Source organism: Acomys russatus, chromosome 24 (assembly GCF_903995435.1).
Source record: "Acomys russatus chromosome 24, mAcoRus1.1, whole genome shotgun sequence".
In the NCBI taxonomy this organism is placed as follows: Eukaryota; Metazoa; Chordata; class Mammalia; order Rodentia; family Muridae; genus Acomys; species Acomys russatus.
Genome location: NC_067160.1, coordinates 54,833,917 through 54,858,583, shown reverse-complemented (window position 1 = coordinate 54,858,583; position 24,667 = coordinate 54,833,917). Strand labels below are relative to the sequence as shown.

General features: G+C 51.2%; 1 protein-coding gene across 1 annotated transcript; it reads right to left on the bottom strand.

Annotated features, from left to right (window-relative positions):
• Window positions 1-1,925: 1,925 nt before the first annotated feature.
• On the bottom strand, window positions 1,926-21,729 carry Gtf3c5 (general transcription factor IIIC subunit 5). The gene is made up of 11 exons (XM_051167007.1): window positions 21,470-21,729; window positions 18,241-18,460; window positions 15,833-16,031; window positions 9,090-9,285; window positions 7,951-8,055; window positions 6,644-6,758; window positions 5,159-5,239; window positions 4,921-5,018; window positions 3,821-3,903; window positions 2,974-3,116; window positions 1,926-2,297 (listed from the first exon to the last, which is right to left on the bottom strand). Exons 1-11 carry the CDS (start codon window positions 21,620-21,622, stop codon window positions 2,158-2,160), a joined length of 1,533 nt encoding a protein of 510 aa, XP_051022964.1. The 5' UTR covers window positions 21,623-21,729; the 3' UTR covers window positions 1,926-2,157.
• Between the last annotated feature and the right edge of the window lie 2,938 nt (window positions 21,730-24,667).

Sequence of the window (24,667 nt, the reverse complement as noted above, 5' to 3'; positions counted from 1 at the left end):
GTGTGTGTCAGGGAGAGGTCCCACTTGTGCGAGCGCGGGTCTCTTCAGACAGAATTCACCCCAAGCACAAAGAGTGGAAGCTTCAAAGACCCCAAGCAGTCTTAACGCTTTTTTCATGCTACCTTGTCTACTTTACGTTTGTACTTCAATGACTTGTGTGTGTGTCTGTGTGGAGTATGTATGTACAGAGTGGGTGCTCCCAGGGTCCAGAGGGCTGCTGGGAAGAACTAGGGAGCCCTGGGAACTGTGTTACTCACGGCGGTCAGCCTCATGTATTAACTTGCTAACATGGTACCGGTATCTGGTCAAGGCGGGCATGGCGGTACATGTCTTCAATCCCAGCCCGCAGGAGGTAGAGGCAGAAGGACCTGAAGGAGCTCGGCATTAGCCTGGTCTACACAGTGCATTCCAGGACAGTCAGGCCTACACGGAGACCCTGTCTCAAAAGAAATAAGTGCAGCCAGTGAGAAGCCCTAAAACATTTGGTCAAACGTTATGGATGTTTCATGAGGCTGTTTGTTGGTGAAATGCTGTTTAAATCATTGGGTGCTGACAATGCAGCTTAGCCTCCAGGTGGGTGGGCTTCATGCAGTCTGCTGCAGGGCTGAGTCGGAGTGGGGGTGGTGGATCTGCAGCCCTTCACCCAATCTACACCCTACAGCTTGCCTTGAAGACCTTGGACCTGTACCTTAACTGTGAGCCAACTGCCTACAGTCAATCTAACTGCTGTCTGGAGAACCCTGGCTAGCAGGTAACCACACAGCTGGAGACAAGCACAGTCTTTTCTTAAACACAGCCAGCAAAAACACAAATAGAAAACAAAACAGTACTCGGTGACTCAATGACAGCAACCAGCTGCGTCAAACAGCAGCGTTTGCTTCTAAGGGTCTTTTTTTTACATAGGCGTTCAGGAGACTCACACTTTGCTAGACCTCAGGAACTTCTAGCCTGGTCAACCTGAGGCACACTGCCACTGCCCTGCACTCTGTAGGTAAGGCCTTCCGAGGGCATGGGGTCCCTCGCTCAGCACCTCCTTCAGATCTAGAGTCAAGGCATTCCTAGGTATGGGATCAGAGCCTAGGTCCTCTCCAAGGACCAGGATGGGCAGCAGCTATGAGAAGTCGGGTAGGGGACAGGCAAGGCTGGCCAGCCTTTGGGGAAGAACTACTTCCTGCCTCTGGGCCGAGCTTTCTTCGAAGCAGCAGGAAGCAGGGTGAGCAGGGGACACAGGGTCAGTCTGGCTGATTCCCTGCAAGGCTGGAAGTTCCCATTTGGGCCAAATGAAACAATCGGTCCTCAATCTTGTCAGGAGGATGGGCTGGCTCGAGGCATTTGACTTTGGAGTTGCTGTGCCTTGACTGTGCCAGGCTGTTCAAGGCACAAGAGGCCACACAGAGAAACAAGGCAATAGCCCATCTCTGGCTCAGCATCCTTCAGGAAGTGGTGCTGCTGCCCTGAGGGATTGGGAGGCTATGCATGGGGGACCTTCCAGGGAGGTTGGCTTGGCAGGGACTTGACAGTCTCTGGTTGCACAAAAGGAAGCTGAAGACAACAGTGTTTTCAGGGAACTGAAGAGCTGGTCCATTTGGCGAAATCACACTGAGCCCAGCCTGGGTTGCCTAGTGTCCTCATCTCACTGCCTGGGATGGGGGCACAGGTCAGTCACAACTGCCCACTCATGGCATACCAGCAGGTCCTGAACAAATGAAAGAACAAATGAGGTGCTATAGAACCTCAGGCAAGAGGAAACCCTCCCAGCTACGCCCCCTGCCCCCCACCATGCTCAGACACCCAGGAAAAATAACAGGACAATTCTGGCAGGGTCCAGCTTCCACCAATGCTACCCAAGACAGACAGTGTCCGAAACCCAAGGGCAGCCTGGCCATCTCCGCTACTAGATTCACGAGACCCGGCAGGACGGGTGTCCCCAGCTTTACCTCATCTTTGCCTTGGGTCCACCGCATGACAACAGGATCTTCCCCAACCACCCAGGACAAATGCCCTACTGAGCAGCAGGGGCCCAGCTGGAGCCAGGGCCTCTTGTTAGGACACTAGTTTTTTCAGAGGTGCTTTGGGGCCAACCTCACTACCATGATCTTCTTCAGGCTTCTGGGGTCAGCTGCCAGCCTCACCTGGTTGCCTGGGACCAGAGCTTCATCACACATAATCCAGAATCTCTGTCTCCATCTCATTTTCACTCCCATCTGAGGGCTTGAAATCCTCTTCCTCCTCCTCCTCCTCTTCTTCCTCCTCTCCAGACTCAAACATCAGCTGCTCTTTCCCACGGTCAGCCTTACCTGTGTTGGAGAAGAGAGCTGCACATGAAGGAAAGAAGGCTGTGTGCCAGGGCAGGCTTCCTAGGTGCTCCTGCAGGCCACCGACTATGACAGGTAGTTGGCTCAAGCAATGAAGAAGCTACTAAGGAGAGCACGAGGGTGGGGTGAAGCTAATAGGCATGTTTCAAGCCATTTTGGGGGGAGAGCCATGAGCAGCTGGGGCCCAAGGTACCTTGAGAGGGCACACACCAGTATTCCCAGGAAAGGTTCACAGCCTTGACTGGACTCCCAAGAGGCTGAGCCCATATCCCAAACATAGCAAGGAAGCCCTGCTCTACTCAGATGGCCCCTGCCCGGCTTGGAGGGAGTCTTTGCAAGAGCTTTGCACTGCTCATCGGGTCCTTTTGTAGACCCCCGCCCCCACCCCCGAGCAAGCGCCTCACATTCCACTGCCCCAGAGACTAGCTCTTTGTTCTGAACAAGGAGCTGGGGAACGCAGTGCAGGGCCATGGGTCACACAGCCCCATGGGAGGACATGTACTGGCAGGCAGCACCCCTTCCCTCTTGTCTGCACACTGTCAGTGTCACACAGCTGAGTCTGAGCTCACAGGCCTCCCTTCCACCGTGGATGGCATGAGGCTCTCTGGAGCTTCTGTTAGGAGCAGGTCTGAGGCCTCCCTGCACCCGTGGCTCTCACCAGGCCTCTCTGAGCGGATGGTCTGCAGAATCATGAGTGACATGCTGTCCCTCAGGTGGTCTGTGGTCTTGGGGAGGCACCACCCATCTCTCTCTGTGCACACAGTCTCTGTCCCATCGTTGCGGTGAACAATCTTCTGCAGCCTGTGGGCAGAGGAGGCTGTGTAGGCACACTCCGGGAGCTTACACAGAACCCCAGAGTGTGGCTCCTGGGATAGCGTTCCCGCACAGCTCTAGGGCAGGGGTTTGTAGGACCAGGATGCCAGTGGAGGGCTCTCCATGGCCTCTGAGAAGCAGGGCTCAGAGGTGCTGGGTAATGAAAAGCTTGCAGGCACAAATGGTCCCAGCTGGGTTCCTTAACTTTTGCTGTCTCTGGACAGCTACCCCGACACCTCACTGCCCAAAAAACCCCAAAACTGTATGAAGCTGGAGTAGAGCCAGACACACTCTTCTGTTAACAGTCAGCTCTCCCCAGGCTCCACCTGCTGCCTGGTTCCCTTCCGTGCTGACGCCTGACCCTTGCTGTTCTCTAAACCTGGTTGAGAACAAATGGGCCGAAGGTGTCCAGGGTGAGGAACCACGTCAATCAAGGACACTCTCGGGCAAAGACTCCAGCAGGAGTGATTGCTACTAGCAAGGGTTACTTTCCACAGGGCACACTGCAGCCTGTGGTTGCTGCCAAGGGCCTTACAGCCCATGTACAGCAGGACCCAGGGCAGCACCCAACTCCCACTGGCCAAGTCTCCCTTAAGAGCTCAGCGCAGAAGAGCTGCAGAGAACGCTGGTCCCGAGCGAGCTCTAGCCTAAAGTTCCATGGCCACCAGTGGCACAAGACCAGTCACACGTACTCCTCCACATTCAAATCACACAGCTGGTAGAACATCTGTCGATAGGGCGGCAGAGCCCCTTCCCGGAAGATGTAGACCGAATCCTGCGAAAATGAGGGAAGAGGATGGGATGGTTACGCAGTACCCCAGGACGAACAAAGCTGGGGACACCCATGCTGTGGTTTTCATGGAAGCCTAAGGAGTTGGCTTGTCCCCAGGCCCAAGGTGGCCAGCAGATGTGGAGAAAGGAGGTTCTCACTCCCCAGGAGGTTCTGGGAGGGTGGAGGCACTCAGGCTCTCCTCAGACCCCTGGGAAGTCAGCCAGTTTACAGCATGGGCGGCCACCAGCCCGCACAGGGCTCTTCTGCCTTCTGCACTTTCAAAAAGGAGCTGGTCTGTTCCTCAAGAGCTGTTTCTAGTCAGGCACTCTGTGTAGCCCTGCATGCTCCCTTGACTGCTTTTTGGGAGCACAGCAGCGTTTCCATTTGGAGTACAGCCTTAAAAGTCCAGGACAAGGCCCAAGACACTGAAGGCCAAGGCATCAGGCACTAGGGCACAGCTGTCTGCCTTACGGCACCTGTCTCTGCCAAACTTAAATCTCCTATCACAGCTTCTCGGGCAGAACTCCCCAGTAGAGAACAGACTAGCTCCATCTCTCCCTGGACTGTGGAGAGATCACGCCAAGTGTGGGAACGTGCCAACCCCTGCGGGGTGATGCTGGAGGTCTGGCTGCATTCTGTCATGCGTGGCCTCCCACAGCTGAGCCCCACATGCCAGAGCTCATGTCTGGCCTGTGCTCGTGTCTAGATCTGACTCTCATCATCTCAGCAGCAGTTAGAGGCCCACCAGGGGCAACCACACACATCTGCTGCTGTCGCCATATCCCTCTTCAGGACTTGTCAGCACCTCTCTTCCCAGATGGTCCTAATTCCCCATGGCTTTGGGCAGACGGCACCCCAAATTCTCACTTTGTTTCTGGAGGGGTCTTAATGTGTGAGTAATGCACAGGCAGAGAGTTTAGTGAGTCAAAGACCCTTCCGAGGATCACTTAGAAGTGCCCAGCCCTGCAATGACACTTTATGCCCACAGTTGACCTTGCAGTGGAGCGTGAGGGCACTCACCTTGAGCTTATACTTATTGTAGGTCAATTTCCTCGGGCCTTCAGTTCCTGATGGGCCCAGGCCCTGCTTCAGGTCATGCATGGTGACAGGCTGGTTGGCTGTATAGGAGCAAGGCAGTGCTTCGGTACAGTGGGAGGGGGCATCACCCTGCCTGTAAGGAACGGCCAGCAGACCCCCACTGTGTTGTCCAAATGCCCGCCTCCCTCCACGTCCCGACGCGGACAATCCAGTCACTCACATGTCTTCTTGACGGTGATGGGGAGGCTGTAGTTGTAAGTGCTGCGCTTTGCTTTGACCGGCATGTCCCTGGAGCCATAGCCTACGTGCGAGGGCGTGTGTCAGGAGGGGAGTCAGTGCCAAGCCCCTCGGGGCACCAGCCAGGGATTCATGTTAGGGTGGCCAGCTCCACCTGCCACCTACAGGAGGAACGGACTGCAGCGCATCCAGCAGTTCTCACACGCTGGCACCCTTGTGTGGTTCCCCTGGCATCCAGGCTTAAAATGTAAGTAGGCCTGTGTCACAGTCCGTGCTTATAATCCAGAGGGCACGGCATAGCCAGCAAAGAGCTGGCTCTTCCATTTCCAAGCTCCTTTATGTTGTTCCACAGACTCTCAGGGGGTGAGGGTAGGGGGGGTACAAAAGCTTAAAGAGACTGTTTGTTTTGTTTTTGAGATGGCTCTCACTATGTAGCCTTAATTGCCCTGGAGTTCACTACAAAGGCTATGCTCTCCCATGCATGGTAGCGCACGCCTTTAATCCCAGCACTGAGGGAGGCAGAGGCAGGTGGAGCTCTGTGAGTTCAAGGCCAGCCTGGTCTACAAAGCAAGTCTAGGACACACAGGGAAACCTGTTTCTGCCTTGTGAATGTTCAGACTAAAGCTGTGTGCTACCATGCCCTGCTGGGAATAGACTCTTTAAAAAAGAAAGAAGAGCCGGGCGTGGTGGCGCACGCCTTTAATCCCAGCACTCGGGAGGTAGAGGCAGGTGGATCACTGTGAGTTCGAGGCCAGCCTGGTCTACAAAGTGAGTTCAGGATGGCCAAGGCTACACAGACAAACCCTGTCTTGGGGAAAAAAAAAGAAAAGAAAAAAAAAACCCATAAAATTAAAATTTAAGTGTGTGTCAGTATGTACGTGCACATGACTATGAAGAGTAGAGGCACTGTGTTCTCTGCACGGAGCTGTCTGGCATGGGTGTTGAGAACTGAACCAGGGCCCTCTGCAGGCATATGCACTGCTGAGCCATCCCTATTCGCCCCGAACAGAAGACAGGGCTAGAGGGAGTGGCTGCAGAGGTACCTGTGCAAACATGAGAGTTCTCATTAGGGTCCCAGCGTCTCTTCGGCAAACTACTGACCCAAACTCTGCGTTGTGCATGCATGCGACTTAAGACAGTATTGCTGGGGCTTGCTGGCTTCGTGCTGAGAAAACACGAGCCTCAGGTTTATGAAGACATTCTGTCTCAAAGAACTAGGTGAAAAGTGACACAGGGTACTTGACCCTTGTTTCTGGCTTCCAAGTGTGTGCACAGGAGTGCTCACCTGCACACACACGTGCTTATACTCAAATTCACAGATACATTAAAAAAAAAAAAAAATCACTGTGAGTTTAAGGCCAGCCTGGTCTACAATGGGAGTCCAGGACAGCCAGGGCTACACAGAAAAACCCTGTCTTGAAAAACAAACACAAAAACAAAAGAGAGAAGAAAAGAAACTTATTTTTACCATATTTCATTCCACAACGGATTCGGAAGTCAAGAACTTGATAAATCTTGGCATCTGGGTGTTTTCGAGGGTCATAGCCAAATCGAATCCACAGGCTTCTCCATGGGCCCGTTATCTGGAGACCAAAAACGTATTGAGTGAGGCGGGGTCGAGGGTCCTCTAGCACATGGGTGGGAGCAAGCCCCACAGTGAGGCGGCGCACCCCGGAGCTGAGAGCACGGCTTTAGACCCCCACCCTGTGACAAGGCTCTATGAGGATAAAGTGAGCTCAGGGGTCTCTACCATTCCTCCTGTTGCCCCAGATGCAATGACACAGCTGCCCTAGTGCACTGCTTCCTGCCCTTGAGCAGCACCTACAGCTGGACTGCTAAGTCATGTTCAGTGACAGGAGGCGGCTTTCCAGGCTGGAGTCCAGCAGTGACTGCGCATCATCAACCTTTGAGGCCATGCTATGCTGGCTCTCTTGGCAGGCAGGACCGCCTTTCTTCCGAACTTTTAGGAACCCCCAACCCCCATCTCTATCCTCTCCTGGGAGGAATCCAGGGTGGACTTCTTCCACTAAGCCCCACTCAGCGTGGGGAGTTGAGAGATGCCGTCACTAAGGGGCCTGGGCCTCAGGTAGCACTGCCACTCACTGGCTGCAGACCCAAGACATGGTAGTCAACTCTCTGAACTCAGCTTCTCCTCAGAGATAAAAAGGGACCCCATAGTCACCTCCAGGAGGAACAAAGGCAGTGGTATGTAGCCTTGCCCAGGGCCAGGCCCTCAGGGATTTCTCACCACCATGTCACTATGCACAGACGCTTAGTATGAATCAGGCAACGCTCCTTACAGCCACCCGCTCACGGCCACTAACATTATCACAAGGTTGTGGTGGACCTGGGGGCTTTGAAATCTATTTGTTTCTTTTGTGTGTGCACGTGTACAGGTCTCTGTGTGTACATACAGAGGTGTGTGCGTGCACATGTGTGTGTGCATGTATCACAGCAGAGGCTGTGGCTGGTTGTCTCTATCACTCTTCACTTTATTTTTTAAGATACAATTCACCAGGATCTACAACCACTCAGTGTAGGGGTTACAGGAACATGCTACCATGTGGGTGCTGGAGATCCTCAGGCCTATGCAGCAAGCCCTTCGCCCACTGAGCCATCTCCCCCACTCTATAACTAGTTGTCTCAGGATGCCAGGTGACAGGGATGCTAGGAGGCATGTCTGCCTTCTGTTGCCATGGCTCTAACATGCCACATCAGGGATTAAGGACCACAGTGGTGGGAACCAAGGTGAGTGTGAGAGCAGCTGCCACTTACCATGTAATAAGCCATATAGGGAAGCAGGATCTTAAGCTTGTCAGGGTGGACGCTGACGTTGGATTTGACAGCATTTCGTGACCAGATGGGACGGACGTCAAAGAGCTGGGGAAAGTCCAGCAGAGTCTGATGAACACTGACAGCAATGGGTCTTCTCACACCAGCCATCCCTGTGCTTCTAAGCCCCAGGGGTGGAGTGCAGGGACACAGAAAGCCTTCGGGACCTGCCACACCTACCAGCCACTCATAACCCTAACCCTCAGAGGCACGCATTATACATCTTAGACGTGCAAGTGCAACTCTGCAGTGTGGGGGCCCCTGCCCATACACGGCTCACAGTGCAAGGGAGCAAGAGGACTGAGCAAGCGAAAACCCCAGAGCGCTGAAGGCAGGTGCTGGGGATGGGACCTCAAGAAAGTGAAGGGGGTGGCCTGGTCCTGGGGAGGGCTGTACAAGCCACTGTGGCCAGAGGATGAGGGGCAGGACAGAGGTGTGCCACAGAGGAAGCCTCTGGTGACTACTGAGATTCGGCAAGGGCTGCAGTCTCTGAAGGACCCCGTCCTTCAACAGGGTGTGACTTCAGTTTCAACACAGAAGCCTCACTGAGAATCCACTGTTTAAATCTGTGGGCCCAGCAGAGACCCAGGCACCACCACCACACAGCACCGGAAGCCAGAGGGAATGCAGTGCCCTGTGACATGCCTCCAGCTCCACCCAGGGTGAAGGCACCACAGCCAGAGTCCACGGGTTAGTTCTAAGTAATAGCTCTGCACAAGCTGCTAGACTAGTGACACCCCAAAACGACCCATCTCTAGCACCCCAAAGGGACTTCAAAACCTCCAGGGAACATTTGCAACTTTGGAGGCCCAGGACTTCTGAGGTCTGAGCACCCAACTGTGCACATTCCAGATAGCACATGACCCAGCACAGGGTCTCCCAATTCTCTTTTGACTTTCTGGTCTGTTACTGGCACTGCCCCTACTCCTGGGGTCATAGGCCACGCCACCAAGCCCAGCATCTCACCCAGCTCCTAGATATAACAGCTAAGGGTAAAACCTCCTCTGTGTTAACCAGCCAGTGCTAGAAGCCAAGCCACCCAGTGAACAGCACAGGTGGCCCAGCACTTGAGACTCACTCACCTTCCTCAGCTCTTCCTCCACCTTCTGATCTATGGGGTTGGTGCAAGCCTTCTTCCACGTCTGCACTGCAGCCTCCAGAGGCTGTTCAGGTACCCCAGCATCCTCAAAGTTGACAAAGATGGCATTGTGGGGGCGCCGGGCTCTACTCAGTCCAATCAGGTTCTCACCTGAGATGGAGGGATTGTGATAGCCTTCCCTGTGGACAGAAAGAAGCTTACATTACCATCCCAGGCACGGGCCTGCCGCAGCTGTAGACCATTGCGGTGTACCTTTCTCTGAATTAGGTGGAGCGAGGGCCCGAGCACTGCCTGCTGGAGAAGCACTGCCCTCAGGTTGCCATCATGCGTGAGAAGGGACTATACCTGCCTGCAGTGGCTCAGGGAAACAGCTGCCTTCAAGGAGGACAAGACACCAAAGTCCCAGAGGCTGGGGTATGGGAAAGGGCACCATCAAAAGGCTCGCAGCCTCCCAACTGCAATTTCATCCAGCCCCACATAACACCATGAGCTAGCGCAAAGCCACACATTATCCACATGCCTATCAGCCACACCATGCGGACAGTGCCGTGGACTCTGAGGAAGTAACTGAGGCCACCAAGATTAGGAAATGTGCTACAGGAGTCGTAGCCCTAAGAAGCCTGGCTGCAGCCACCCCTGAGCTTCCATCATGTCCTTCCACCTAGCAGGGTGACTCGGCTCAGAAGCACCTGGATAACACAGGTGAATGAAAAGGATGCAGCCAGATGGTATCACCAAAGCCCAGTGCCCTGGAACAGACCACTTTGCATGTGTGCATGGGAAGGGTGACAAGTGTTTTATGAATCTATACTTTCGCCAGTTTGCTATGAACCTTAAGAAATAGTATTGAAACACATAAACTCTGCACATGTATCAGCACAGAACATGCCCAGGTGGATGGTTCCGGAAGCACATGCAGCAATTACCTAACTCTTCAAGTGCAGTCATCATCAAGAACCCCCGTGTACATCCTCAGCTTCAGCAGCTACTGCCATACACAGGCCTCTGCTGCCTCCACACGAGCCCCACCACACAGCCCTTCAAAGTGCATTTTACTGTACGTCCAGGATGCCACAATCCCATTTGCAGTCATCATCTTTTCATTTGTTTCCATACCTTTTAAATATATTAATTTTTAAAATTTATGTGTATGTGTCTGCATGTTTATGCAACATGTATATGGGTTTTGTGGGGTCAGAAGTTGTGAGTCACCTGATGTGGGTGCTGGGAACCAAACTCTGGTCCTCTGGAAGAACTAACCACAGTGCTCCTAACCACTGAACCATCTCTCTAGCCCCTTTACCCTAAAACAAAACAAAACGCGAATCTGTAGCTCTGCCCCCAGGCTGGCCTACAGTTCCTAGACTCAAGCCATTCTCCTCAACGTCATCCAGTTTGCACTTTACCCTACTTTTCCACATGAGTACATATCAATCGCAAACTTAAAAAAAAACCAAAGTCAGACGGTTTTCATATAGACAAGCAGAATATGCCACATGAGGTCAAGCCTGTGTTTTTTCCAAATGTGCCTTTCAGGAACCATCCCAGGTAGGCCCAACACTATCCTGCTTTAAAGACCTTCTCCCTGCGCCCCCAACACTCTCAAGAAGAAAAGTAGGTGGCTGGCCTTCATTTCAGTGAGGAGCATAGGGGAGGGCTGCCTCTGCTGCCCATCCGCTGCCTCTGCCAACTCTACTGACCTCAGTGATTCTAAGTCTGTGGAGAACTGCTGGTAGGAGCAGAAGGGACTCAACACCCTGCCGGCCTCCCCTCTGCAACCCTAGCCTATAGGACACTCAAGCCCCAGGTAGATACCCAGGCTCTCCTTCCCCAGGAAGGCCAGCCATGCCCCAAAATCAACAGTGCCTGGGAAGAAAGGCAGGTTCTTTCCATGTGCTGGGAATCTGCCCAATCACATAAGGAAGAAAAGGGGTCATACCTCTGAGCCCAAAGACAGCTGGCCGCAACTGTGACCTACTCCAGAGGCCGGGACCAGCTGCCTGCCAGCCCTGTGTGCAGTGTTCTACTTTCCTGTTGTGTTGTTCTTCCTACCACAGGAGTAAATATCTTTGTAAGGTGATAAAAACCCGTCAGAAACATGTAACTTTGAAAAAGCAATGAAGCAACCGGGCATAGTGGTATACACCTTTAATCCCAGCACTTGGGAGGCAGAGGCAGGCAGACCTCTGTGAGTTCAAGGCCAGCCTGGTCTACATAGTGAGTTCCAGGACAGTCAGAGCTATATAGTGCGACCCTGTCTCAAAAAAACAAAACAAAAGAAAAAGCAGTGCTGCAAGGTGCTTGGTAGATGAAGGCCTTATTGTCAAGCCTAATGACCTGAGTTCAAGGCCCAGGACACACATGCTGGAAGGAGAGAACGGACTCCTACAGGTCTGACTTCAAAACATGCACCATCTCACATGCATGCCCAGAAGTTTACCCGTGCATTCGAGTGTACGTACACACACACACACACACACACACCATACACACAAAATAGATAGACAAATAAATATAATGGGAAAAAATGTAAGAAAACAGCAAGCACACCTAGGTGTAGCGCTCTTGTGCCAGGCACTGCAGGAGCTGCCCTTCTCCTGCCAGGGGCTTTGGCAAGGAGGCAGTGGCATTAAGTCTTTTTTGGTTGTATCTTTTTCTGAACAAGTACAACTTACTCTCATAATGAGAAAAAATGGCCGAGGACTGGATGGGAAAGACTAAACAGCCCTGGATGACATCAACACAGAGCACCATGGAAGCCCATGTAAGGCAACTAGGCATCTCTTTTTGGTTTTGTTTTTTTCCCCAGACAGGGTTTCTCTGTGTGGCCCTGTTGTCCTGGAACTCACTCTGTAGACCAGACTGACCTCGAACTCGGAGATCCATTTGCTTCTGCCTCCTGAGTACTGACTGGGATTAAATGTGTGCACCACCACTGCCTGGCTTCTTCTTTTTAAGTCAGATCAGGGTGGACATAAAACTTGTGACCCTCAACTTGTGAATGCTGGGATTACTAGTGCATAAACCTATAATCCCAGCAGTTTTACTTATTTATTTGAGGCAAATTCTTTGTTGCCCAGGCTGGCCCCAAGCTCCTGGGTTTAAGTGAGTGTCCTGCCTCAGCTTTCTCGGTAATTGGAGTACAGGTATACTACTGCACCTCCAGTTCACAGGAGAGTTTTTGTTTATTTGTTTGTTTTCTTTTTCCAAGAAGGGGTTTCTCCGTGTAGTCCTGGCTGGCCTCAAACTCACAGAGATCCGCCTGCCTCTGCCTCCCAAGTGCTGGGATTAAAGGCGTGTGCCACCATGCCACATCACTGTACTTTTCTGAAGCAGAGAAAGCCAATACTTTTTGGAATGAGACCTAAGCTTGCTGTCACAGTCTGGAGATCCTAACCTGGATCCCTGGCTTTGGAGGTAGCAGCTCTCATGTTCCATCTGCACTGGGCTTCAGGCCTGTTCTGGAATGCTGCCTCTGAGCCCTTTCTTGCCCTGCTCTGCCATCACTCATTTCTCCTACTTGCTCCTTAATGGCTTTCCTGAGCCCTCACCCACACAGCATCTTCAATGTGCCCGGCATGCTCACATTCTGTCCTGCTTCCCAGTCTCCCTGCAGTGTAGTCTGCTGACACCAAGCTCCAAGCCTGAGTCTCCACGGGACTCTCTCAGGACTTGACAAGGGTTTCTCTCTTACCCCCTCCCAAAATGGCCATCCTGGACACAGCTTAGGACCATCCCAGGCTTCTGCTCTCCCTCACGGCACCATTTGTTTCTATGCCACTGTATCTGTTTCAGCACCTGCCCTTTTCACAGGGCACAGAACCCACCATGTCCCACGTCAGCACTCAATCTTCTGAAGGTCGCACACAGCCAGCCAGTCTCTCCTTAAGGAGACCAGAGACCAACCGCAGGTCGGCTTTCAACCTCCGGCTTATCTGTGTGTGACCTGCTTCCCAAGGCTCTCTCCACTGAGCTCCAGCAATTGGCAGCACTTGGCTCATGCCAGGCCAAGGGCTACAACAGAGAACAGAGGCAGCCAGACCACTGCTTCTGGGGAGGATACAACAGAACGAGAAAGGCTGCCTCCCTGTACATCATTTTTTAAAAAGGCTTATTTATTTAGCCAGACTTGGAGGGGCACGCTTGTAATCCCAGCACTTGGGGAGGCAGAAGCAAGCCGATCTCTGTGAGTTCAAGGCCACCCTGGTCTACAGATGAGTCTAGGACAACCAAGGCTACACAGAGAAAGCCTGTCTCGGAAAACAACAACAAAACAAAAACAAACAAAAAGATTTATTGCTGGGCATTGGCGACACACGCTTTTAATCCCAGCACTTGAGAGGCAGAGGCAGATGGATCTCTGTGAGTTTGAGACCAGCCTGGTCTACAAAGAGAGTTCAGGACAGCCAGGACTACAAGAGAAACCTTGTCTCAAAAAACAAAACAAAGCTGGGCATGGTAGTGCACCCCTTTAATTCCAGCACTCAGGAGGCAGAGGCAGGGGGATTACTGTGAGTTCGAGGCCAGCCTGGTCTACAAAGTGAGTCCAGGACAGCCAAGGCTAACACAGAGAGACCCTGTTTCGAAAAAACAAACAAACAAACAAACAACAACAACAAAAACCAAAACAAACTTGGGAGGCAGAGGGAAGCCGATCACTGTGAGTTCAAGGCCAGCCTGGTTTACAAAGTGAGGCCAGGACAGCCAAGGCTACACAGAAAACTCTGTCTCAAAAAACAAAAAAACAGGTCTGCCATCCCCAGGGTCAATGTGGTATTCATGGACTGCTCCGGCCGGTGGATCGCGGTGAGGGGCAGAGTTGGGGACAATGTTCTTCACCTGGCCCAGCGCCACGGGGTGGACCTGGAAGGGGCCTGTGAACATCCCTGGTGTGTTCCACCTGCCATGTGTATGTAAATGAGGCCCACCTGGATCTCCTGCCTCCTCCCGAGGAGAGGGAGGACGACATGTTGGACATGGCCCCACTACTCCAGGAGACTGGGCTGCCAGACTGTGCTGACCCCTGAGCTGGAAGGAGTTGAGTTCGCTCTTCCCAAGATCACCAGGAACTTCTTCTACCTGGATGGCCATATACCCAAACCTCACTGACCTGAGGCTACTGGACTGACCAGGGCCTCAGAACTGAAAAGAAAAGCTATGCTTCCGGCCCCAGAGCACAGACTGACCCGGAAAGCACAGTGTGAGACCAGAGCTGCCACTGGGGACCACCAGTGTCTGGGCCCTGAGGGGGATGGGACGGGTCTCCATCTTGAGCATGTTGGTTCACCAGGGAGACTGGAGCTATAAATTAAGGATGGACTCAAACCAGAGCTGCAATAAAAAGCCACACACACATACACACACACACAGAAAAACAAAAACAATTAAAAAAATTTATGTATATAAGTGCTCTATCTGCATGTACCCTGCAGGCCAGAAGAAGGCATCAGATCCCAGCACAGATGTTTGTTAGCCACCATGTGGTTGCCGGAAATAGAACTCTGGACCTCTGGAAGAACACATGGTGCTCTTAACTACTGAGTCACCTCTCCAGCTCTTGTGTATGTAATTTTAAAAAGGTATGAGGCACAGTGATTCAAGCCTATGATCCTAGTGCTTGGAAGGCTAAGGTAAGACCAGATTTGGTGCATGTCTGAAGCCAGCCTAAATGATGCAATAAGCTCTGGGCTAGCCTGGGCTTCAGAGACAGACCTTTTCTTTAGACATCACTAGCATAAAAGAACAGTGTAAGACTAAGAAGCAAGCACGGCCTAGGAATTGGGCAAGGCCAGGCTCAGAGCTTCCCATGTGGCCTAGAAACCAAGTCTCATCATCTCCCTCCTTTGTAAAATGGGGTCGGCAGGGACCTGGCAAATTGCTAAGACCAAACGAAGACTCAGCATTTCCCCATAGTTGGTGACTGTTATTAATCTCATATAGTGAATGTTTAAATTAATCTCTTCCACATGAGTCAGTCCTGGCTCTTACAGAAAGGGCCTCTTCTTCCTCTGTGTTAGTGTGCGGCTGCCTCTAGAGAACACCCACATCCGACAATGCCGAGGACCTGCCTTTCCAGCAGCCACAGGGTCCCCACTGTCCAGACTGTGTGAAACTAAAGGACTCATCTCACTGGAGTTCATGTGGTCTTCTGCGGGACGTTCACAGCCCTCAGTGCAAGAGATACCCACCGCTGATTCTGAGACCCCCAGCACGCATCCTCAGAACATAGAACACAGCCTCCTCATCAGTGAGAAAGACTTGGGACAGTCAGAGCCGAGGCACCGGCAGACTGGAAAGAGTGGACAGTCTAGACAGCTGCCTCCAGCTGTGTGAACAGACAAGAGCGGGCATGTGGGACAAACAAGCAGAGAGTCTGCAGGGAGATGACAGAAGGCTGAGTTGCCAGCTATGGACTGTGCTGGGACAGGAACCAAGAGGCCATCAGGTGGACAGAGGAGACAAAAAGACCTGGCTCAGGGTTGGATGCTCGCACATGACGTTTCACAGGTAATGTCATTATTGGTGACTGCAAGGTCCAAAGAGAGGCTGGTCAGTAATGACCAAGGGATCAAAACCAAAGAGACCATTCTTATCAGCAGCCCTCAAGTGTGTTGGGAATGATGCCAATCTATGATTCAGGCCACTGCTTGGGACACTTCCCTTCTGACTTTAACCCATGCCTGAGCCTCAGGCCTTCTGTTGCATGGGAGGGGGAGGGCGCCCTACCGGTGCTGTGTCTCAGGGCGATAGAAATAGTCCACAGGGGTGTCGAGCCGGGAGAAGATGGGTGGGGGGATGTAGAGTGGCAGCTCCTGGTGGAAGAACTCCTCCTTCTCAGGCTTGTGCATGAGCACTCTGTCGTACATGGACACGTGCTTGCCACCTGCTTCTGTGTGCACTGCCAAGTACTGGAAGTCAGACATTCCTGGAAAGACAAGAGAACAGATGGAGACTCTCACTCAGGTCCCCACCCAAATCCTCCCATGAAGGCGCTGAATGAGCTGTGCAGCACCCTCTGACGGGTGTGCAAATTAGTGCAGTAAGAATGGCTTGGGGGAAGGGGGCATGTAACAGCAGGGTAAAGCCAGAGAGCTAATTCATAAGACACGCTGTACCACTGTTTTCAATACAGTATGTTCACCAAGCTACAGGAGCTGCTGGTCCAGGGCCACACTGAGAGCAGGGTGCTGACTCAATCAGAGAAATACAACTGCGATACATTAGGAACCACTCTGCCTCTGGAAGGCCAATCCTCATGGTGAAGGCTCATCTCACAGGTGGTCTGCATCAGTGCCCAGCTGAAGGCATCTTAGGCCTAGGTCCCATTCTGTGTTCCTCTTGTTTTACGTTTGAGACATGAACTTCCTGTAGCACAGGTTGGCCTCAGACTCCTCCCCCCTCCCTGTTTCTCTTTGGATTTCTCTTTTCTCATTTAGTGTCTTCAGATTCCTCCTTAGGGCTATAACAGCTGGGTCTAAAGTGTGGGTCATTCGTCAAGCACTTCCACAAGCTCTTTAGCAGACATCATCTCTGAATCTCCTCCAGGGTCTAGTGAGCTCCTGGCTCTGCAGCCCTCGGTGCATAGACAAGGAAACTGAGGCAAAGAGAAGCTAAGGCACCTGCCTAAAGAAACTAGTGAGTGGGGCAGTGGAAAGTGGGTGAACAGGAACACATATAACCATATTCATGTATGAAAATGTTACCCTGAAACTCACTACTTTATATGCTAACTTAATTTTGATAGCAAACGGGGCTCAGCAGGCACAACTCCAAAGTGAGAGCTTTTGGCTCTGCCTCTCTGCTTCCTCCTGGATCCTGAATAAGGACCCTATGGCAGGCATCCAGTTCACAGAAGCACGAGGTACCATGGGCCCCGAGTCGGCTGGGGAATCAGAGGGGTGAAACCAGCAGCAATCACGGCTGGATGGGGAGGCAGGCAGTGTCACAGCGCTGCAGCCTCTAAGCTGGAGGCGGAAGCAGACGCTCAGTGGGCTTAAGAGTCTACAGCAGCTACGGACAAGCTTCCAAAACACTGGCGATCTGGCCACGAGTTTGATCTGGCCCCACACAATGGATTATCTTAAAGTTGGAAAGTCTCTCACAGAACTCTGGATTCCCAGCTTCTCTTATGAGTATAAAAGGCTGGGGCTGGTTCAGGGGTTAAGAGCACCTCCTGATTTTTCAAGGACCCAAGTTTAGTTGCCCCATCAGATGACTCACAACAGCTTGCGATTCCAGCTCCAGGGGCTTGGACACTCTCTTCAGACATTTACAGGCACTTACATGTGGCATATGCACATACAAAAACAGAAAATAAACTCATAAAAAGAGAGAAGGCCGGGCTAGAGAGATGGCTTAGAGGTTAAGAGCACCGTCTGCTCGTCCTGAGATCCTGAGTTCAATTCCCAGCAACCACTATACTGTGATCTGATGCCCTCTTCTGGCCTGTAAGTGTATATGCAGGCAGAGAACTGTATACGTAATAATAAATAAATCTTTAAAAAAAAAAAAAAAAAGAAAAGAAAATGCCTCCGTAAGCTCAGTCTGTATGCAAGCCTGTTAACATTTTCTTGATTAGTGATTGATGGGGTAGGGCCCAGGCCATTGTGGGTGGTTCCAACCCTAGGTTGTGGTCCTAGGTTCTATAAGAAAAGCCGACTGAGAAAGTCATGAGAAGCAAGCCAGTAGGCAGCACCCCTCCACAGCCTCGGCATCAGCCTCCAGGTTCCTGCCTTGCTTGAGTTCCTGCCCTCACTGCTTGTGATGAAATATTATATGGAACTGTGAGGGAAACAAACTCTTTTCTCTCCAAGTTGCTTTGGTCATGATGCCTCATCACAGCAACAGTAACCCTAACTAGGACATTCTGTCTTGGTCTCAGGAAGAGAGATGGAGGGAGGGAGGGAGGGAGGGAGGGAGGGAGGGAGGAAGGGAAGGAGGGAGGGAAGGAGAGAATATGAATGAATGAATGAATGAACGAGAATAAAAGGTTACAAGGCAGTATACCCACAATCCCTAGAGGACTGCTGACTGAAGAGGCTGCTTCCACAAAGGGAAATGGCTCTGCCTCGGGCATGGGCATACCCTACCCCACTTGCCACGTGGCTCTACACCACGAGAGATGCCATAGTTACCCTGGAATTTGTAAATTGTGGAGATGGTGCCAAGGATTTCCAAGTCGAATGTGACCCGGGGTTGAGCTTCGTCTCCCAGGACTCCTCTCCGTCGCCTTGTTCTTCTCCTAACCCGGAGCAGCAGGCTGCTGGTGCTGAACCGGTTAGCACACACAGGGTGGCAGTATGGGTCCTTGGGCCGGAAGTAGAGCTCAAGTCTCTTGCTAGGGTCAGTGTAGATCTGCAGGGAGAAACGGTCAGCAGGCAAGCAGCCAGAAAAGTACTGCCGGGTCCCAGGAAGGCCCGGCCAGGAGGCACAGGTCCTCCTTCCAGCTCTGCATTCCCACTGAACTCATTTTTTGTTTTTTTTCGAGACAGGGTTTCTCTGTGTAATATGCCTAGCTGCCCTGGACTCGCTTTGTAGACCAGGCTGGCCTTGAACTCACAGGGATCCACCTGCCTCTGCCTCCCGAGTGCTGGGATTAAAGGCGTGTGCCACCATGACAAGCTTGAACTCATTTTTAAAATGTATTCTTCTCTCCAGGGGTGGTGGCTCACTCCTGTAATCCCAGCACTCGGGGAAGCAGAGAAGGGTGGATCTCTGTGAGTTCAAGGTTAGCCTGATCTACGAAGCAAGTTCCAGGACAGCCAGGACTACACAGAGCAACCTGCCTCAAAAAAAAAAAAAAAAAAAAAAAAACCACCACCACCAACAACAACAAAAAAAACCAAAATCAAACAAAAAAATCAACCAACCAACCAAACAAAAAATGTATTCTTCTCTCACATATCAGATCCTGACTGCTGCTTCCCTCCCTCCCACCTCCCATAGGTCCATGCAGGAAAGAGCAGGCCTTCCAGTGATACCAACTGAACATGTGAACATGGCATAACAGGACACAGTAAGACTAAATGGGCAGGCACAGTGGTGCATGTCTTTAACCTTAGCATTCAGGAGGCAGAGGCAGGAGGATCACTGTGAGTTCAAAGCCAGCCTGGTCTATAGAATGAGTTCCAGGACAGCCAAGGCTACACAGAGAAACCCTGTCTTGAAAAACAAAATAAAACAAAACCCCCTAGAAGAACAGTGTCCACCTAATGCTTGATACTGCTACAAGAATTCAATTAAAATAGTGATGCCTAACCCATCGTAAACACTCAACACACGCCACCTACATTCGAACAAATGCTTGCCAAACATTTGGTAAGAGTCATGCAACGAGGGTCAGCTGTGTGTGTGTTTGAAGCAACAACGTGCACCAGCTTGTCATCCACAAGTTCAACTCCTGACTCCCAATATCCAGGACAGGGGGCCGTCAGGAAGTGCTCAGGTGCAGTCTAGGGAAAAGATAAAGGCTAAAGGAAGTCTGTGGGCTAGACAGATGGCTTAAAAGTTAAGAGCTCTTGCTGCTGTTCTAGAGGAGTGGAGGTCAGTTCCCAGCACCCAAACACCGGGTAGTGCACAGCCATCTGAAATTGTCCTATACCCTCTTCTGGCTTTCCCTGTCACCTGTATACACAACTAAAAATAAAGTTTAACTATTAAAAAAGAAAGAAAGAAAGAAAAGCTGGGCGTGGTGGCGCATGCCTTTAATCCCAGCACTCGGGAGGCAGAGGCAGGCAGATCACTGTGAGTTTGAGGCCAGCCTGGTCTACGAAGCCAATCCAGGACAGCCAAGGCTACGCAGAGAAACCCTGTCTTGAAAAACAAAAACAAAAACAAACAAACAAACAAAGAAAGGCAGCCTGAATCTCCTCAGGCATCCCCTTCTTACAAAACATGTAACTCTGGCCAGGCGTGGTGGGGCACGCCTTTAATCCCAGCACTCGGGAGGCAGAGACAGGTGGATCACTGTCAGTTCGAGGCCAGCCTGGTCAACAAAGCAAGTCCAGGACAGCCAAGGCTACATAGAGAAACCCTGTCTCGAAAAACAAAAATCATGTAACTCTGACCTAATTGGGAAGCGATGAGTCCAGACATGGCCTGGCACACAGGAGTACTCCAGAAATCAAAGCAGAATGTATGCATTACAGAGGGTCAGCCCTATCAGGCATCCCTGGGGTAAGGGAGAGCAAGGCTTCTGTCAATGTGACACTGTGAATAATAGAAACTCTCCAGGCATGATCAGGTCTTTTCCACACTTATAAAAAAATGGAGCAGCAGCTCAGACTCTAGGTGGCCAGGTATTCAAGTCCCTGCTGTACCTATAGCGACTGTCTGGCCTAGCCTTTCTTACCTGTCCCCTTATATGGAAATAAAAACAGTATCTAGTTCATTAGGTTGTCATTAGGACCTTTGGGGGTAGGGGGGCAGGTGTTTCAAGACAGGGTTTTTCTGTGTAGCCTGGCTATCCTAGCCTCTGCCTCCCAAGTGCTGGAATTAAAGGTGTGCACCACCACCAACTGCTTCATTATAAACATTTTCCCCCCCAAGACAGGGTTTCTCTGTGTAGCCGTGGCTGACCTGGACTCGCTCTGTAGACCAATCTAGTCTTGAACTCACAGCAATCCACTTGTTTCTGCCTCCCGAGTGCTGGGATTAAAGGTGTGAGCAACCAAGCCCGGCCTTCATGATAAACTTTTATAAAATAGGGGACTTGTACAGATATTGGAACAGAGGTGAGCAATCGAGGTCCCAGCTGCCAAGTAACAAATGAACAGGTAATAAGTGTGTCAAAAATGAAATCTCAGATTGTAATTAACAACGGAAGGAGCCAGATATTAACTGACATAATCTGCTTATGCTAAAGTGTTCAGAGAAATCATTTAAAAAGAAATATTCCAAGATCTGGTACAGAGAGCATCACTCTAGGCCCCCCACCCGCCTTGTGGTGTGGCCTTAAAATAAATTGTGTCAGCACTGTGGCATGTAAATAAAGCACTTTGTACTTTATTCTGTACTAGCACAGAATACTGCGTCAGCGAATCGCACCACGTTGAATTTCAACCACAGGTGGGGCAAAAGTTCTTAATCTTTTCTCCCTTGCCTCGGTTTTCAATACAAAGCAATAAGGTCTGAGAAGTTCGCTACATTTAGCGCGGCTGCAGCCGAACTGTGGGGTCCTGGGACAGATGCTAAGTATGCTACTCACATTTGAGGACGGAAAGAAAACAATCTTTCGCTCGCGGCAGATCCTAGAGCCAGCCTAAACTCTCTGTTGCCGTGGAAACCGCTCTCCCGCCGGGTGGTCCCGCCCATTAGGAAGCCATAGCTCCTTTCTCGAGGACCCGGAGTTTCCCAGCTACTTACTCGAGAGACGCCTTCCTCGCCGCCTAGAGTCTGTAGCATCTTGGCCTCGTTACGCACCACGCCTGGGTACTCCACGCACACCAGTCGCCGTTCCCGCCGCAGGTCCACGGGGATGGCGGCCTCTGGGCCTGAGTCCGGCTCCACCGCCGCCATGCCTACCAGTCCGGATTCGTCCCGTCCCGCTGCGGTCCGTTCCTCAAATGGCTCCTCACCTCAAAGGTTCCGCGAAGAAATCGTTCCGATCCTTTTTTTTTTTTTTTTTTCCCCCCCTTTACCGTACACGTCTCTCTAAATCTGTGAGACTTGAAGGCTTCCAGGAACCAGCGCGCCACGGCATCTGCTTATTTTGTGATACCACAGAGGCCTGGAGGATTTTTGTTTACAATGAAGAGGGTTGGATAAAGGGCTGAGACCCACCAGCCCACCCGACCGTGACAAAGCTTGACTCGACCGGGCCCTTCCGGAGATTCCCATCCAATGAGAGCTTAAAAGCGTTCCCAAGGCAACTTCCGGCCCGCCTCCCAGCAGTGAGCTAGTTTTCGGCTGTCAAACAAAAACCAGCCTGCTGAGTCCTTTCAGCCTTGCTCCTGTGTGCATGTATTGAGGGCTGACCACTTGAGACTGGATATTTAAGGGACTCAACAATGAAGAAGGCGAATTCTGCCTCAGTAGCCATTGATGATTGGTAGCTCTTTATCTAGAGGAGATTTCTCCCATCCACGTTGGGATGCCCATGGCGATGTTTAGGAGACCATATTGTTGAGATTTCATGAGTGTAAGCTTTCCTGCTCTTGAGGACACACTATGCGGGACGGGATTTCATTTTTCTTTATTTTCCTTTTCCTCCCCTCTTCCTCCTCCTTCTCCTCCTCTTCCTCTTCCTCCTCCTCCGTTTGAGACGGGATCTCTTTATGTAGCACTAGCTGGCCTGGAACTCAATGTGTAGACCAGGCTGTGTTTGAACACACAGAGATCTGGCTGGCCCTACCTCCCGAGGACTAGGATTAAAGGTGTATGTACCATGCTCTAGAGCGAGACTGGATTTCTGAGGGCCCTTAGAGGGAATTCTGGGTGAGAATGGGGGGCTTGAGGCATTGTGTAGCAAGTGCTGTCCTCACGGCACACATACTCGAAGGACCGAGTTCCGGGCAGGATGCAGGCGTACTTCTTCGTCTATTAGGCAGATGCTAGAGACCTCTGTTGTGTGGAGGGATGGCTCAGGAAGGTGAAAGTGGATTCAGACGAAACACCGAGAGGCAGGCTAGTCCCGGCAGGAGATGCATCCTGGAGGTGAGAGCGACTACGAGAAAGATTGTATGGGCACCTCAAATTTCTGAAGTGATTTCTCAGTCAAAGAACTCATTGCTCTAGGTGGATTCAGAAGGCAGAATATGGGCTGGGGATGACTCAGCGGTTAAGAGTACTTGCTCCTCTTGCAGAGGACCTAGGACAAGTTCCCAGAAGCCACGTGGAGACTCACTACTGCCTGTAACTCCACCTCCAGGAGGTCTAACACATTCTGGCATGTATGTGGTGCACCCATAGGCAAAACACTCATGTGCATAAAAACTTTTTAAAATATTTTGTAAAATCTTTAAAGAAGGTAGAATAAATCACTGCAAAGTTTAGGCAATTCAACATATCTTTCAAAGGAAACCATAGACTGATAGGAAGTAATTAGGATTATTTTGTAATTGGGATATCCACCCAGGAACCCAAACCACTGTGTGTATGTGTGTGTACATCTATGTGTGTGTGTGTCAGAAAAGACTGGAAGAGTGTGTCTGATCTTCTGTAGCTGAGTTACAGGTGGCTACATGTCACCCCAGCCAACATGGGTGCTAGGAACTGAACTTGGGTCCTCTAGTGAGCAATCCACTAACAGCAGACACAGGTGAGTTGAAAAGGGACTGAACTAAAGGAGTTGTAGTTCTTGCCCTGCCTTTTCCAGTTAGGACTTACATTCTGCCATGAGCGCTATTGCGGGAGGACGGGGGTGGGGGGGTGGGGGGGGGGGGTGGGTGGGGGAGGCGCTGAAGAAATGGCTCAGAGGCACTGTCTGCCACTGGGGAAGCAGAGGCAGGCAGATCAGTGTAAGTTTGAGGCCAGCCTGGTCTACAAGGTGACCCCAGGACAGCCAAGACAGAGAAACTCTGTCTTGGCGGGGGGAGGGAAGCACTGTCTGCTCTTCCAGAGGTCTTGAGTTCAATTCCCAGCAATCACATAGTGGCTCACAACTATCTATAATGAGATCTGGTGCCGTCTTCTGGCCTGCAGGAGTACATGCAGGCAGAACACTGTATATATAATAAATAAATACATATTTTAAAAATAATTATAAAAAAGACAGAGAGAGAGATGAGAGAGAGGAGAGAGAGAGAGAGAGAGAGAGAGAGAGAGAGAGAGAGAGAGAGAGAGAGAGAGAGAGAGAGAGAGAGAGAGGAGAGAGAGAGAGAGAGAGAGAGAGAGATATTGTGGGTAGTGAAGTCAGGGTACCTCATCAGAGTTTTTCACACACTGAGAAAAACTTGCAGCGTGTATCTTCCTTGTCCCTTGTTCTCCAAGCGTCATCTGATGATTTAATCTTCCAGAAAGCTGACTCTAAGTAACCTGCACATGCACTGTGTCCACACCTTATCAGTTATATCATCACACCTCGGTGAGTCTGATGCACTAGAGTCCATTTCAAAGGCTTCTTTGTCGCCTTGCAGAGATGATGGTAAAATATCAGGTGCACATTGTGTTCAGTATTTGGGACGTACTCACAGGGCCTGCTTAGCAAATTGTTGGTCAGCTCTATGAGGGTAGGCATGTGTTTGTTTGCTGAGCACAGCACCTCCCCCAACCCTACCTCTGATGATGAGTTTGGTACCTGGACCTACAAAGCTGCTTCTAAACTCCATGGGGCCTCGGTGAACCCGTCATCCAACGGGTAGCGACACTCTAGCTTTTCAGCCGTAATCCCTTTGCCTTAGTGATATGAAAGTGGCCTCAGGAAGGCTTCCCCTGCTGTTCTTGTTCTCAGTGGCTCCCCTACACTCTGCCCTCTATCGCCTCATTGTCAACTTCTCATCAGTTAGGTTTGTGTGTAGGCTTTACTTTCCCCAAATCCTCCATGACAACCAAAGCCTCATTTGGTGATTTCCTTGGTGCCTATGTACTCAAATGCACACCCCAGGAGCCTGCGGTGAGCCTTAT

Coding starts and splice junctions, on each gene's coding strand:
- Gtf3c5 (XM_051167007.1), bottom strand. CDS start 21,622: ATGGCGGCGGTGGAGCCGGACTCAGGCCCAGAGGCCGCCATCCCCGTG. Junction 18,461..21,469: donor GCGAGGAAGGCGTCTCTCGA/GTAAGTAGCTGG, acceptor TTCTCCCTGCAG/ATCTACACTGACCCTAGCAA. Junction 8,056..9,089: donor TGGAGGAAGAGCTGAGGAAG/GTGAGTGAGTCT, acceptor GACTTTCCCCAG/CTCTTTGACGTCCGTCCCAT.